The sequence below is a fragment of the Schistocerca piceifrons genome, chromosome 2, assembly GCF_021461385.2.
Source record: "Schistocerca piceifrons isolate TAMUIC-IGC-003096 chromosome 2, iqSchPice1.1, whole genome shotgun sequence".
NCBI lineage: Eukaryota > Metazoa > Arthropoda > Insecta > Orthoptera > Acrididae > Schistocerca > Schistocerca piceifrons.
In genome coordinates this window covers 576,870,013-576,887,328 of record NC_060139.1, presented here as the reverse complement: position 1 = coordinate 576,887,328, position 17,316 = coordinate 576,870,013, and the positions used below count along the sequence as shown (strand labels likewise).

Below are 17,316 nucleotides of genomic sequence, written 5' to 3'. Positions count from 1 at the left end.
ATGGTTTAATTCATATTTAATTGGAAGAATGCAGAAGGTTGAAATTAACAGTACTGATAGTCTGCAAAAATCAGCAGAGTCCTCTAACTGGGGAGGTATCAAGAATGGTGTCCCACAGGGTTCACTCTTGGATCTATTATTGTCCTTAATACATATTAATGACTTGCCATTCTATATTCATGAAGATGCAAAGCTAGTTCTTTTTGATGATGATACAAGTATAGTAATCACACCCAACAAACAAGAATTACCTGAGAAAATTGTAAATAATGCCTTTCATAAAATTATTAAGTGGTTTTCTGCAAATGGACTCTCACTACATTTTGAGAAAACACAGTATATACATTTCTGTACAGCGTATACAAAATTTCTGGGTGTGTACGTTGATGAGAAATTGAATTAGAAGGAACACATTGATGATCTGCTGAAACATTTAGGTTAGGCTGCTTATGCTATTAGGGTTATTCCAAATTTTGGTGATATATGTATCAGTAGATTAGCCTACTATGCCTATTTTCATTCACTGCTTTCATATGGCAATATATTTTCATCATTAAGAAAAAAGTATTCATTGCACAAAAGCATATCATCAGACTAATAGTTCGAAGCCACCCAAGATCACCTTGCAGACATTTATTTGAAGAATTTTGGATATTCATAGTACCTTCACAATACATATATTGCATATATTCACTTACAAAATTTGTTATTAACAACCCATCACAATTCAGAAATAATAGCAAAGTGCATAATTATAACACTAGAAGAAAGGATTATTTTCAATGTTTTGGGTTAAATCTGACTTCGGCTCAGAAAAAGGTGAATTATGCTGCCACAGAAATCTTTGATCATTTACCAAATAGCATTAAAAGTCTGACAGATAGCTAAACAAATTAAGGGAATTTCTGAATGACAACTCCTTCTACTCAATAGACGAAGTTTTAGATACGAAGCAGTTATGAAAAAAGATTATTTCATGTAAAAGGAACTTACGTTAAACTGACAAGTTCCACATAATTGCGAAATGTCATATTCATGATCTATGGAACAAATATTAATGTAATGTAAAAACCTAAAATTCAATATATCATAAGCAGCGTCACTGCCAAAGATATGTTTACAAGTTTTGTCATAAATTCTATAATACATGTATACGATACACCAATTCTGAATAACTGATCAAAGATTACCACAAACTGTTTAACTAAACCTCGAATAAAATTATTAAATACAATAATAATAAAAGCTGGAATAATAATTTTGTTATAAACACACACTAACTGAACTAGTGTTAATCAATTTAAGGGTCACAGAATAGCAAACAATTTCAACTCAATTTCCATCTCAGGTTAAGGAATTCCATCAATACTACTAAGTGTTTGCATCAAATTCTTCAATTTTAATCTCAGGATCAAGTAATGTCATTAATATTGCTCAGGATATGCACAAAATTCTTGAAGTACATGACACTACTTGTGCTAGAGGTGCATACAACATTATAATTAGCTACCAAATGTGGTGGATTGATAGCTAACCATGAAAAGTGAAAATGAGTACAGAAGATTAGTGCACAACACACACAAACTTTGGCAGACATGTTGAAACTAGGTAACGAATATTCACTTTGTCACAGAGCTCTATGATGTTCTGAGAATGGGCATCCACTTACCAGATTACTTCTAGATGACCAACCCTTGGTAAAAAGTGAATATGTAAAGATGAACAAAATGTAAAGAAGAGTTGATTGCTTTAAACCCAATTCTAGTTTTGCCAACATTCACAATGCATGCTATACTGGTGGCATTTGATCTGTAGGTAGCTGATTTGATGTCTACAGAAGAAACAACTTTCATCTGCAGTATTTGGTCAGCAAAGAGGAGAGGCAGTTATATTCAGTTCCCCATCAACAGACTGTTCCCCCATATTTCGGTTAAATCTTAATTGTCTCCACTGAATGAAGGATTTTAACACTGTTGATGATGACCTATCTATCAGTTGGATAATGAATATATTATGTGCAGACATCAGGTGCAGTTACAAATCTAGCGCATCAACCAAAAGCTGGAGAAAGGTAACGCAAATCACTTCTGATAGGACTTTGCAAACAGAACAATCTGAGATATATCTCATTATCACCAGGCTCAGCAGGAGTACTAGTGTTCAATCAGAGTTGAGTAATATAAAATATTCAGAGGTACTATTCAAATCTTCACAGATGTACAATGTATACAATATAATAAACAATGTCACAAGAATAATATATAATGAAAGATACAAACATCAGTCTCTCAGCACGGGACTAACAGTATAATCACTGTAGATCACAGGCTGAATCCTGCGAGCGATGTTGGATGGCAGGTTTTGAATTTATTTCACAACATAAAATAACATAATATCAAGAATTATGAATGTAAGCATAATGAAAAAATGACAGAAAATGCATTATTAATTTGCTTTAATAGGTAGTTAGGTGTCTAAGAAGATGATCTTTTTAATAACAGAATCATTCACAGTGAATGGAATGGTAAATGTTCACCTTTTAACTAGATCCTAAAGCAATACATTCTGTAGATACACAAAAGATGTATAGGTTTTTTTTTTTTTTTTACACACACACATGGCAACCAAAAATATCAGTTCAACAGGAATCAGAGTAAATCTGAAACAAAGTGATATTTTATCTATGTATTACTGAAATATAACTATCATAATTCTGAGGGAAGAAGAGATTGACAGCAGTGGTAATAAAACTATTACTGAATGCAACCAGTATGTCAATATTTTCATTGCATGATAAGAAGAAAAATGCACCTACAGGGCAAGTTTTCTGAAGCAATCTCATAAAGCAGTAAAGTAGCTTCAAAAAATTAACATGTCATTCTGTAAGTGTGTTGCATTTCATTGTTTACTTCGAAAACACAGCTCTCATTTAGCCATTATAAATGATACATTTCTCTTGTGAACAGAAAAAGAAGCTTAAGGACAAGTGACTACACTACCGCCGCTGAACTAGAAATGCAAGTATATGCCTTAAACTGAGAAACTAGCCTAAAGATTATTTAAGAATTTTTCCTATTCTAAAAATTTGCAATTATTTCTGTTTTCAATTGATTTAAAAAGTACTGTTACTAACGGCATTAAAAAGAAATTGAAATTACCATTATCCTCACCACAAACAGCCATTCCCCATAAATTTTTAGTAGTTAGAATACCATGGATGACAGTAAGGAAATTATTAGGGATGATGCTCCTCATCTCTTTATGAACTGCTTGGTGATGTTGGAGTTCCATAATGTGACTTAAATTTTGCATAAATTTTGTTGCTACAGATGGTTCATGACAAAATATTTCTTTTGTGCAGTTGTCGTTCAGTTTTTCTATCAATATTTTAATTCTTCCAAAAAAGCTAAAAACACAGTAAAACAATATAAGTTCATAATTAGTTTCCTTTTGCAATAGTTTTAATATCAATATTTCAGGACAAATAATATTATAAATTTGCAGAATTTATTGTACAAAACCATTAACAAATTGGCTTGATGTTATCTCTGAACAAAGTTCTTAACTATACTGTACTCAACCAAAGAAATTATGGGAAAGAATTTCTGGCCAGTACTTTGTCCCAGAAGATGAAATGTGTGGCACTGCTGATAAGAAGATATTAAAGTAAATGTGATACACTCTGTAGCTTTTGGATGTAATAGTACCTGCCTCAGGATGGACAGGATACATTGGGGAAAGTAGAAAGGGAGGAAACGTCACTCAGACCCCACAACAAGAGGGACCCACTTATAGTGAGACAAGTGTACACGAAGATGAAGGGAGAGGCATCAGAAAGATTAGGTAAGAGATGGTACGCTGGCAAGCACTACACCAACTTCAGTCCAGAGGTAAGGACAGAGTGAAAAGTGAATAAAGATCTGGTGGAAGAGAAAAGACTGGTGCACTTAAGAGAAATATATTTACATTATTTTAATCAGGAACGATAAATAAATTAAAGGTGGCCGTACAGACTAATTAAAATGAAAACATTCCATGTAACACGTGCAGTTTTTATTGGTTACTGAGCTACAGCTGGTTACAGCCACGAGTTTTCATTTCATGTTTTGGTACTACAGTTGCTATTTATTTACCAATTGTCACTTCTGTTTGAAATTTTCAAGTAAGGAAATTAAGACTGACTTTATATAAATGAATTTTTCAACTGTGATTGCTATTTGCTGGCCAAGTCTGCTGTTTAAGTGTAACACACAATTCTGCTGTTAAAGCATGCCACACACATTTATAAATGCTGAGTATGCTAATATATTATTTGTGTATAGGTTTTGTAATCCAAACACTTCTGATGATTTTAGAGAATACAGCAGACAAATTCCTAACCACAGACTCTCACATTCAATACTATTTGCCCATGTTTTCATTAAAGTGTGCAATGCTGGTGCAGAGGCCAGCAATTTTATTTCATCTGAATGGGCAAATCAACAGCATGTGAAATACTATTTACTGATGAAACCACTTTCGCTTGTGACAGTATCAGTAATATCCGTAACTCACACTGATGGTCTGGCTAAAATTCACATGCTCTTGGGAGGACACATTTTCTAGAACACTTTTTTGTAAATACGTGATGTGGTATAAAAGACAATCAGTTGATTGAGCCTGTCATGTTACTGCATCGTTTTACAGGTCACATTTCTCTAGGCTTTCTTGAAAATGAGCTTCCATCATTATTGGAAGTGGTTCCTTTCACTACAAGGATGGGCGTATTCTCCCTTCACGAAGTGGTTCATGCACATTCTAGTTGTTTGGTGACCTATCATCTAATCCTTAGATTCTCCAAAAGATGAATAGGCAGTAATTGGTCACATTTCTTGGCCAACTAGGTTGCTATGTCTTACCCTTTTATATTTTTGCCTGGAGGATGGTTGAAAGATAAAGCTTCCACAGAAAAAGTAAACACAAGAGATGAACTGATCATTCAGCTTTGGAATAGTGCTGTCTTCATAAAGCAATATCAACATGACCTGATTCTCAGGGGAAGAGAGAGGGGTAGAGTGGGGAACTCTATAAAGGAAAAGCTGGTTACTCAGGCCCCAGGATGAGGGTGCTCCACCTGTAGAGGGGACGAGGGGAGGTGGTGGTGATGGGGGAGGGGGAGGGGGGGCTGCACATACATAAAATATGTAACGAATAGGGTGGATGTGTGTGTGCAACATGTTAACAGAGATTGTGTTCAGGATGGTCTCAGTATGCAAGGTGATGGAGAGAAAGTTCCCAACTCTGTAGTTGAGGAAAACTAGTAACAGGTGGAAGTATCCAAGTAGCCTGTGTGGTGTAGCACATTCTACTCTAGACCATCTTTGACAACTGGGTATTGGATCTATCTCTATTGATGGACAATTCTTCTATACCCATGCAGCCAGTCTAGTGGTGGTCTGAGTCTATATAAAGCACTATGCAGTGGGCAGAAGTTGATAAAAAAATATGTGTCATGTCACAAGTTGTTCTACCTTTGACATTTGCAGGGTTTACCAAATGGTGGAATTGCAGCAGGTGGTAATGTGTGGATGCACAGGACAGGTTTTACAGAGGGAATGACTGCACGTGCAGTAGCCTTAGGATAGGGATAATGGTTTGAGAATGTCACATGATTTGATTATAATATTCAGGTTAGGTTAGCAATGTGAGGTGACAGAGGATGGTGTTGGGAGGGTATCAGGGAAAGAGGATCTTGTTTCAGCAGTTTATTTGGGAAAATTAGGGCTTTGGCAGAGTAAAATATTGAGGCACTGAACACCACAGTGGTATTAGGTGACAAAAGAATGCTTCTGAATTGCTTCTAGAATACTAAAGTTACAGTAGAAGATGATATTCAGTAGACTACTTTGACCACTGAATGCTGATTCACAGCAGACATCAGTGGAATGGAACGGCAACATCACTGTCATATGGTGATGTGTCCACACTACATTCAACACCACATCACTTAGACCAGAACCAAATGGTGAAAATGAGGTGGTAAGATGCCATCTATGATACAAAATTTAGGATTATAGTATAAGTATTAAGGAACTAACAATCATAAGGCTTAGTAATGGCCAAAATTAAGTTCATAATGGAACTCCTTCACAAAAAGTTTTAAGTGCAACTGATGAGGTATGAACAGCAGGAAAAGTGTTGTCTACGTATTTCAAAACATCGATATTTATTTGCCAGTGAAAATTAACACATACAAACACATCAAACAATTTTTAAAAGAAAATACATAGATTACGTTAACCTTACTCATTGTGATTTTTTACTCCTATTCAAGAACAAAAGTATTGGGAAATTCAAGGTCTGTATGGTACTGAGTGACAAGAAGGTTCTTCAGTGTATTTTGGAAATGGGAACTGTATTACTTAGAAGGTGAGAGGCGGATAAAGTTCTGTAGATATGTTTTGTGAACAAAATCTGTGGAGTAATTGCAGAAGAGGAGAGCCTAGGACAGATGGTTGGTTTAGGGGTTTGGAGATTCAGTGATATGGCAGATACATCTGCTGTGGGTGACTAGTTTGTAGGAAAGGGACTGTTTGATGAGGAAAGGTATTGTTGTTGCCGAAGTGTAGGTATTGTTGTTTACTGGTTGATTTTATATAGGCTGAGGTTTAGATCGGAAATTCAGTGAAGTGGAAGTCAGTGTCAAGGAAGGTGGCTCTGGATTTGGAAAATGGCTCACATGAACCTGAGCTAGGAAAAGGAGTCAAGTTGTTACAGGAAACAGAGAAGTTCTTCAGCATCAAGTCCAGATGACAAAAATGTCATTGATAAATCTTTACCAAGCCTGGGGGATAAGCTTCTGGATCGTGAGAAGTGCCTCTTCCTTGAAGCCCAGTTTAAGGTTTGAATGAGATAGGGCCATCCTGGATCACACAGAAGTCTCCCTGTTTTGTTAGCAGATCTGGCTGTCAAAGGTGAAGCAGTTATGAGTAAGGACTAAGGTGGCTAGGGTGACAATAAACGAACTTTTAAGAGGACTTTTTAGATGGCCCTTTGTAGAACTTCATCCTTGGACTGAAAGGACTTGTGTATATGGGATACTTGTGTAAAGTGAGGTCGAATTGATGGTGACAAGGTTGGTTCAATGTGGGAGAGGTGTTGGAATGGATTTGAGATGTTCCAGGAAGTGATTGGTGGCATCTTTTATATAGGGTGGGAGGCTTTGTGTGATGGTTCGGAGGTGATGGTCAAAAAAGGTTAAGACGTGTTTAGTGGGAAGTTTAAAACTGCTAATACTTTGTGATCAGGATGCTTGTGTTTATGTATTTTGGGAAGAAGGTAAAAAGTAGTGGTGTGTGGATCAGGAGTAATATGAAGTTCTATGGGAGCAGCTGTGAGTTCCCATTGAGTGGGGAAGCAAGGATTTTCAGGATTGTCTCCAGCTCAGTAACGATGAAAGGAATGGAACCATCAGGAAAAATTTTGTATACTGAGGTGTCCAAGAACTTACAATGTCCCACTGCCACATATTCATCAGAGTCAAGTACTACAGCAACTGAGCCCTTATCTAAAGAGATGATGATGATGATGACAGCACAATTTGTCTTCACGTCACAGGTAACTTGGTACTCAGCTCAAGTAATATTTGGGGTTTTGTTGATATTTTTCGGGTGGGAGTGAGACATACTGGAAGCGAGTAATTGCTGAAATGCCTCGCGAGGATAGTTTCAAAGAAAAGGGTACCCCTTTGGAATTTGGGTTGGGTCTGTTCTAGGCACAATCCAGTCCTTGCTCTTGAGAGGCTGCTATTGTCTTGAACAACATTTTATTTAAATTAATTTTAGATTAAGGAAAGGCAAACATACTTTTCTAGCATTTGTAGACTTAGAGAAAGCTTTTGACAATGTTGACTGGAATACTCTCTTTCAAATTCTGAAGGTGGCAGGGGTAAAATACAGGGAGCGAAAGGCTACTTACAATTTGTACATAAACCAGATGGCAGTTATAAGAGTCGAGGGGCATGAAAGGGAAGCAGTGGTTGGGAATGGAGTGAGCAAGCAATGAAGGAAACAAAAGAAAAATTCGGAGTAGGTATTAAAATCCATGGAGAAGAAATAAAAACTTTGAGGTTCGCCGATGACATTGTAATTCTGTCAGAGACAGCAAAGGACTTAAAAGAGCAGTTGAACGGAATGGATAGTGTCTCGAAAGGAGTATATAAGATGAACATCAACGAAAGCAAAACGAGGCTAATGGAATGTAGTTGAATTAAGTCGGGTGATGCTGAAGGAATTCGGTTAAGAAATGAGACACTTAAAGTAGTAAAGGAGTTTTGCTATTTGGGGAGCAAAATAACTGATGGTGGTCAAAGTAAAGAGGATATAAAATGTAGAGTGGCAATGGCAAGGAAAGCATTTCTGAAGAAGAGAAATTTGTTAACATTGAGTATAGATTTAAGTGTCAGGAAGTCGTTTCTGAAAGTATTTGTATGGAGTGTAGCCATGTATGGGAGTGAAATATGGACGATAACTGGTGTGGACAAGAAGAGAATAGAAGCTTTCGAAACGTGGTGCTACAGAAGAAAGCTGAAGATTAGATGGGTAGATCATATGACTAATGAGGAGGTATTGAATAGGATTGAGGAAAAGAGAAGTTTGTGGCACAACTTGACTAGAAGAAGGGATCGGTTGGTACGACATGTTTTGAGGCATCAAGGGATCACCAATTTAGCATTGGAGGGCAGCGTGGAGGGTAAAAATCATAGAGGGAGACCAAGAGATGAATACACTAAACAGATACAGATGGATGTAGTTTACAGTAGGTACTGGGAGATGAAGAAGCTTGCACAGGATAGAGTAGCATGGAGAGCTGCATCAAACCAGTCTCAGGACTGAAGACCGCGACAACAACATGGGACTCGTGGTTAAACTGAGAAACTTTTATGGTGATTTGATACCACAAGGGGATCTTGTGCGCCACTGGTTATTATTTAGTATTGGGTGGTGTAGTGATATTTCCAGTTGAGGTTTTGGATGACTGTGAGGAGATTATTGCTAGGGCAGTGTAACTGAATTTGGGATAGGGTGTACTCATCTAATATTGTTAAGAGCTCACAATGAGAAAAACTGTTTATCTTCTGTACAAGTAGCACCCCCTTCCTATGCACTTAACTAAGTATCGCTCACTTAACTGAGCCGAAGTAGTGCTTGTCATTTATTCCTTGTAAGCCTTTAAAATTGGTGACAGCCTCTAAAAAAAGGAAAGGAAAGAAAATTACAGTTTAACTTTCCAAGATGATGAAATCAATATAGATGGAGCATAAATTTTCAGCGAATGAGAATGAGGAAAGAAATCTGTTATGTCCTTTTCGAGTGAACCATCCTAATCTTTGCCCGAAATGATTTAGGAGTACCATGGAATACTTGTACCAGCATGGACAAATGGGGGTGTGAACTCCAGTCCTCCAACATCCAAGTGCCTTAACCATAGTGCCACTTCACTCAGTTCATATTTTCACAGACCATACAATCAGTTAGGTGCTCTGATAAACTTAAGGACTAACATTAACAATGGGTTACTACAGTGGAATTGTCCAGGTGAAAGCAACAAGCTGGACACAAAGGCAGACTCATAAAATTTTGAAAATTGAATGCAATTGACAGCAACATAAGCAGGCCAGAATTTAATTTTCTACAAATGTCATTTCAGATTAAACACAAGCTCAGCTGGTCAAGGAAGGGGCAAGAATTTACCAGCATCCAGTCTGAAGGGATACCATCCTAGCTCTTCCTGCTTCCCCAAATGCAGGTTGAAAGTGGGAGAGTGTTAAGTATAGCATTATCTAATTCGTTTCACACACACACACACACACACACACACACACACACACACACACACACACACACATATACACAATTTTGATAATATACTTTTTACACTAACAGATTCACATGTAGAAACACGAGTATCAGAGTTACAATTTGTTGTAATGCTCAAAAGGAAGGTGCAGTCAGTCTTATTTGCTAGTGCAGGCACCAACAGTGTCCCAAACACCGACTATTAGAGTAGTTGGCACTTATCTCCAGTGCCTCTAAATCCTATCAAGTCATGCAGATCACAATGATTAACAAACCATTTATTTGTATGTCGCATATTGGAAGGAAGGAAAATAATTGTTTATCTGCCTTCTTAGGTGACTTATCAATGTAGATGGCTGCCATTTGGAGCGTTCAAGTTGGATTCCTGGTACTGTCAAGGATTTTTCCTTGGTAGGAGGGCTGCTACAGGGTACACTCAGCCTCATTATGTCAACTGAGGAGCTACTAGTAGCTCCATAGCATGGGAAGTTGGCAAAATGGCCAGGAGAGCAGTATGCTGACCCCTCCATAATGCGTCTATAGGACACAGCAAAGCAGAGGATGAGATGGCAGCCAGTTGACACACCTGAGGTCTACAAGACCTGAACAGGGAGCTCCTTTAAAATTGTTTGGCATCCAACTGATGCATCATAAGCACCAATTGTGGAAGGATGAGAAAATAAACCAATCACTTTTTTTACGGAGGAAACGTATCAGCATTTGCCTTAAGCAGTTTGCAGAAACGATACAAAACTATCTGACTGGCCAGAAGGGAACTGAACTGCCACCCTCTCAAATTTGTTCCAGTGTGCTGAACACTTCCTCATCTCACATGGTGTGTGTGCTGCATTACTGAGCCTCATTTATTTTTTAAGATTTGCAACATACACAATTAAAACTGAACAAATTAATATTTTTACAACCATTATAATCTTACCTTGGCACTTTATCAACTGGTATGGTATTGAATCTAATCATCCAGGACCAGAGTTCCAATAGAAGTTCACAATGAGAAAATATATTTGTTATTTGTTTCAATCTCTCTTCTTCAGAAACAGTTACCACATCTTCCAGCAATTGCTGGCAGTTCCTCTCAAGTGCTTCTTCCAATGTTCTTAATGCTTCTTCATCCACTGATGCTCGAAAAGAACTTGATGTAGCATAACTAAATCCATGTCCTGCTATTTTATGAACAGGTTTGCAAATACTGGATTCAAAGGATGTTATACAATAGTTCTCCTCTATCGGAAATAGCTCTTCCGCAAATGAAGTGATCTGTTCCCTACTGGGCTCACATTTAACACTTTCTGCACTGGGTTTGAAACAGATCAGAGCTAAAACATTGGCTAACAAAGACGGTGAAAAAACTTCAATTTCTTTATGTTCAGGAAGCAACCAGGTAATTAAAGAATTATGGACAGCATGTGGTCTTCGGCTGATGATTATTTTTTCAGGAAGCCTTATATGGTTGCAAATGACAATAAGTGTTTTAAGGGCTGTGTCTGACTGTCTCAGTGTTCCCTTAACATACAGTTCCAGTACATCTAGAAGACTACCTGAGACTTTATCATAAGATACCATCTCCTGCAGAAGATAATGGCTTTCTTGTTCATTCTGATTCAGTCCAACCATCCTGAAACACAGGTAAATCAATCATCTTGAATCACAGTCATGGGTAAATTTAATATTTGATTACTATATTCCGATATCTTCTTATAAATAAATCTTGAAATTTTCTGGTAATGTTTCAAACATCGAAACAATGACACTTGTCAACTATACACATCTTAAATATGCAGTGATTAATTGCATTAGTGACTAGTAATTTGCTATATATATATATATATATATATATATATATATAGAGAGAGAGAGAGAGAGAGAGAGAGAGTGTGTGTGTGTGTGTGTGTGTGTGTGTGTGTGTGTGTGTGTGAGAGAGAGAGAGAGAGAGAGAGAGAGAGAGAGAGAAAGAGAGAGAGAGAGAGAGAGAGCGCACTGTCTGGGTTTTAGCTTGTCACTAGACTACAAATGTAAGAATGCTGTGTTTAGCTAATGATGATATAATCAAAGGGGGTACAGCAATTTTATTCACAACAGACACAAATATATAGGTTAATTTAATTTTCTGCCTGTAAATGATCAGTGATAACTTACTACAGCCTGTATATTTATATTTTTTTTATATGTACATATAATCAGATCTAATAACTAACAAGAGCAAGAAATCTCTCTCTCTCTCTCTCTCTCTCTCTCTCTCTCACACACACACACACACACACACACACACACACGAGACAAATTCAGCTTTCAGTGCACCTTGCAGATCTAGCAACTGGCCATATACGAGGATCACTTGGGAAGTAAAAAAAATTTTTTTCTACAGAAATTTTTATTTGAAGTAATTAAATGAAACTATATTTTACATATAATTGATACCCAAGGTACTTTTCTGCACAGACACTATTCAAATTTAGGCACTTTGTCATACTATTTTATCAGTTTTTCTATGCCTTCTGCATACTCAGTTGCCACCCAGTAGTTGAACCACTGATTCATTAAATTCATAATCACTTCCATAGCTTTGTCCACTCAAAATATCTTTCAGTTTGGGGAATAAGTGTTAATTGCTTGGGGGTTAAGTTCAGACTGCATGTCAGACATTGAAACATTTCACACTGAAACAAGTCCTGTGTCACTTCTGCTGTATGCAGACGTCCATTATTAATAAGAAGAATGACATCACTAATTTGCATTCCACAACACTTATTTTTAATGATGTGGCAAAGTCGTTGAAGCAGCTGACAGTACACTGCTGCAGTCCACTAACTGTGAAACGCATATCTTCTTGGATTTTTGTTTCAATCCTCATTCTGAGCCCGTCAGTCACCACTGAGGTCTGGCCCAAGCTATCTTCATGATGAACATTTTTCCACCCACCATTAAACACAATATCACTTCTGAACTGAAGCTTAGTTCATCACATTACTGTAAGACTCAGTTATCTGCCTATAAATTTCAGTGGGTCAGACTCCTTGTGCATTTAAAAAGCAGGTAACACTGAGCATCTCACACTTGGTGGGATTGACAATTCCATCTCGCATGATAAAATCTTTCTTTCTTTCTTTGTCTGTAATCATTTCTCATACTGTTTCTTTCTTGATCTTGATTTGCAGTCCAGTTTGTTTTTCAGATACTTTACTTTGTTCATTATGTTCCTTAAACCTTCTGTTGTAAATTGTAGTTCCTTCATGTCTTCTTTTATTTCCGTAATCCATCTACTGTTGCTCTTTCTGTGCCATAATTTCTCCATTAGTCTTGTCTCCTGATTGACCTCATTGTGAGGCCTTCTATGTTTAAGTATTTTCTGTGATATATTGCGATTTTGACAATTTATTTATGCAACTGGATCAAGTAGATTTTTCTTTGAGGTTGTACATTATGGTTTCTCCAAAACATTTTAATTTCCCTACAATTTTGATTTCCTGGTCTTCTACTGCAATTTTGTTAACAAATTATGGATCAGCTAACATAATTTCTATTTCTTCAAAGTATATCTCAGACCAATTTTCTGTGCTATTTACTGTAGAGTTTAACTTGGTGTCAAGTTTTCTAATGGTTGCTGACAGGAGAGCAAGGTCATCAGCAAGTCCCATGTGGTTAAAATTTAACATGTTTGATTTAGATACGCTAACACAATACAAAAAACATGTACATACCACCAGTGTTCATTGTATTCAATGTACTTCAAACTTACATGTTTTACAGAATAACATAACTAGATAACTATTTCCATGGACTAATACAATATTGGCTTACTCTCTGGTCACAGTGATTGGTCAAAATTACTCATAAGCAATGGAATCTATGATGCAAAAGTAATATTTCCAACAACAGACTGTTAAGATTAACAGACAGAAACTGTGGTCTGTGAAACCTACAAGGAAATTTATTTTTAACTGAATTGCTGTAATCAAATTTTCCTTGCATATTTATTTCAACCTAAAAATAATCACACGGTCAATACTCATACAGCTGGGGTAAAAATTTTGTGATATTACTTCTGGATATGAAAAGGTTATGCTTTTAGAAATTGATTTATTATCTTGGCACATGCAAGGGGGTTTCAACAAAGTTTCTTGCAAAAGAATCTACTTAATGATTAGTATCTGAATTCACTACTCATTTTCTACACACTCAGTGAAAACTGAGTTGATCATAATTTACAGTGCAATACAAGGCAATCCCCCCCCCCCCAAATTTCAAAATTTTATCTTCATTTTCACAACTTTCTAGCATATATAAACTTCACCTGAAGTTAGTATGGAAAAAGAAATGTGTACACATGCCTAATTTTCTCATGTTAACTGTTTACACAATGTTAAAGGACAGCACCTAAGGCACACAAAGCTGTGTGAGAAATGAGAATCACCTAAGTCAATATAGTAAATATTGCAGGAAATAAGTGGAGGTAGCAAATTAAGTAAGCACAGCATAAGATCAACTCTCATTACAACTAAAGTTCTTCCTGGAACCTGAATTTCTAAGATTAAGTACACAATAAACTTGGCTAGACAGTGATTTGGACAGTGCAGTGGAAAGTATAGAAAACTGATCCCTCCCGCAAGGAACACCACAAATGTACCCACTGAATCACCAATGACATTCCTATGAAGACGAAACTTGATGCAAAGGGGCATCCAGATGAAGTACACCTAGTTAATAAAGAGCCTCATCTGCCTTTTCCCAGACTGAGATTATTTACCTAAACATTAAACTGAAAATCTTTGAAAGTTTAACAGTGGTACATTACGTGGACAACAAAGTGTAAAAACAGCTATTTCCTTGCAAATACATTAGTTTGCAATCCAGTCCCAAAGGGGCTCAATTGTAACTTGTCCCGCTTTCATCTCAGCACCATACCATTGGTCCTGCGTAACTAGTCCATCAACATGTCAAGGGCAAGTCTGAACTTGAGATGAGACACAATTAAGTCAACATGGTTATTACTTTCTTGTCACTGACAGAGTATCACGAAAAAATCATCTTCAGTGGAAGGAGTTTAATATTAGTATTTAGATTTGCCATTTAAGGCAAAATAATATCATTTGAGATGAAAGCCTATTCCAAGTGCTTGAAGACAACATTTACACCACTTCTTTCAAGTGGTGTAACAAAACATATTTTTTTCTTTAAGATATGACATATTAGCTCAGGGAGTAATAGAAACAGTTACACTCACTGCACACCCTACATTCGAGAATGTTATACATACACCAAATAACAAGTTTATTGTGTTGCAAGTTTTCGCAGCAGCTGTATAAAATTACAGTAGTTCAAAAGAAAAATGCCTTTCGCATATTGCAATTTAAGTTTTTTTATTTATATTGGGTGCACAAGATAAATAAAAAACTTAAATGTGCTGCATCAAAAAGGCCTAGTTTGTATCAACTTTACTTAGATTTTAAGTTCATTATCAAATGGAAATTCCCTCACCAATACTTAATCCTAATTATCACCCCATAAAATTACTAATGAAATTACACAGCAGTGACTATTTCTTCAAAATATATCTGTTCAATGCGTACTTGCAACTGCTCTTACAAAAGATCTCACAACACACCAATGTAAACAACTTCCTGCTGCTGCATCTACTATAATGTTGCCCCCTCATGCCAACACCCAACAGAGAAACACTGGTTTCCATTGGTACTGAATGTTCAGGAGAGTGTCCTGAATATCCTGAACCATTCTCCCTGCTAGGTGCAGCTTAAATACTGATTTATAACCTTAAAATCAGCCACTTCTAATGCAACAAGGCACTGACTGGATCCCAAACAGTTTTGTTATATGCTATTTCTGAACAGCCACTGAGAAAGTGGATCAGCAACTTTATGCTAACGTTCACTAATGACAGGACCTCCAGAACATACCTAACCATGAGGAATTGTAGACTTGCTGGGAGCGGTGGCTCGCCAGCCTCTTCATACAGACAGAGTATTGGACTGGTTCAGCAGGCACCATTAGTCAGCCTAATATCCTCATTGTAGGCCTCATCTGAAATCCTCGATAAGGGGGCACCTCATCAGGTGACTGAGTGGAAGGGTCTCATCTGAAATGACCAATTCCTAAGGCTGAACATGGTCCTTTAGGGCCAGAAGAGCTGCTAAGTGTGGCATAAGAGAGGCTAGGGCTGTGTGAGTGATTCCACACCATGGACTCCCATATCCTAGACCACTCATCTGTGTGCTTACGAGTGGGACAGTGGCAGTTCTGTGTTTTGGCTACTGGCTTGCTGGGTAGTTACATGGGTGCCAGGTCTTTCAATCTGAGGTGATGGTGGATTGGCCACTGTTTGTGAATGCATGTGCAGCAAGAGCTTATGACTTGCCATGACATCACCTATGGCCAGCAAAGGTACCTTTGGTACCCTAGTCTCTTTGGTGTCACGTGCATAGGCAGTTCTGTCCTTGGGCTGGGCAAACCGCTTCGGGCACGGAAAGTCTACACTGCAGTCGATGGAGTTGGACTGATACATGCCAAGGAAGCTTTGCTGTTCTTCCTTGGTCGACATTGTCAGTAGGGCATGGTGCATTTGACTTGAACTTCCTGAGCATCTGTTTGGCCTTCAATTGGAGGCTGGGTGAAATGGGACAGTGCTCAGGTGTTCAATACTGTTAGAGAGAGAGAGAGAGAGAGAGAGAGAGAGAGAGAGAGAGAGAGAGAGAGAGAAGGCCTTAAATTATAACAATGTAAACTGGGTATTACTGTCAGACATCAAAGTGAGAGGCACTCTGTCAATTGCAAATATTGTAGAAAGAATCACGGATGGTATCATGAGTAGTTGATGAAGGTGTCTATGCCACAAAAGGGAAGCTGAAGAGAGTGTCCGCCTCATGCAACCACATAGCTCCATAAAATGGTTAGGTAAATTTAATATGTACTTTCTCTCATTGTTGGTTGAGTTGTAGTCATGGAAAGTGAGTTGTAGTCATGGAAAGAAATGCTGTGCCAGAGCCATCTAATTCAGAGAGCTATTTCACGAACTGAGCTGTGTTGCATCATAAAATAGTTACGAAATTCTGGATCTGCTTGTTTTGATCAATACTCTGGCCACCCCCAATGCACTGCTGACAATACTTACCATCGAACTGGATTGCAAGCCAATGCTGTGACAACCTTATGCACTGTCAGTAGGAGTGCCCAAGGTTTGATGGAAGTACTGGTTGAGTGCAGAACAAACTGTTTCTTGGTGACTGAACTTGGCTTCAAGGGCAATGGCAAGAAGAGGCACCCTATGCATGCTCCCTCAAAGTGAGGCATGAAGTTGCTTCACTTTCACGTTGGGTGGTGGGACAGAAACGGAATTCATAGTTACAACCATTCACAAATGTCCACGCCTGCAGACAGTGCACTGTCTTTTTGTGAGCTTGGAACTTGTCCAAAAATTGATGGTAATGGTTTTTGTTGATTGACAGGTGGA

At 37.7% G+C, this 17,316-nt stretch overlaps 1 protein-coding gene across 1 annotated transcript in view; it reads right to left on the bottom strand.

The window, feature by feature from the left end:
- The window catches only part of LOC124777774 (serine-protein kinase ATM-like), a 470,606-nt gene that overhangs the window by 301,416 nt on the left and 151,874 nt on the right, over positions 1-17,316 (bottom strand). The window contains exons 13-14 of the mRNA XM_047253284.1: positions 10,774-11,469; positions 3,159-3,406 (exon numbers count right to left, since the gene is read on the bottom strand). Coding sequence (XP_047109240.1) covers positions 3,159-3,406; positions 10,774-11,469 — 944 coding nt within the window. The remainder of the gene's footprint in view (positions 1-3,158; positions 3,407-10,773; positions 11,470-17,316) is intronic.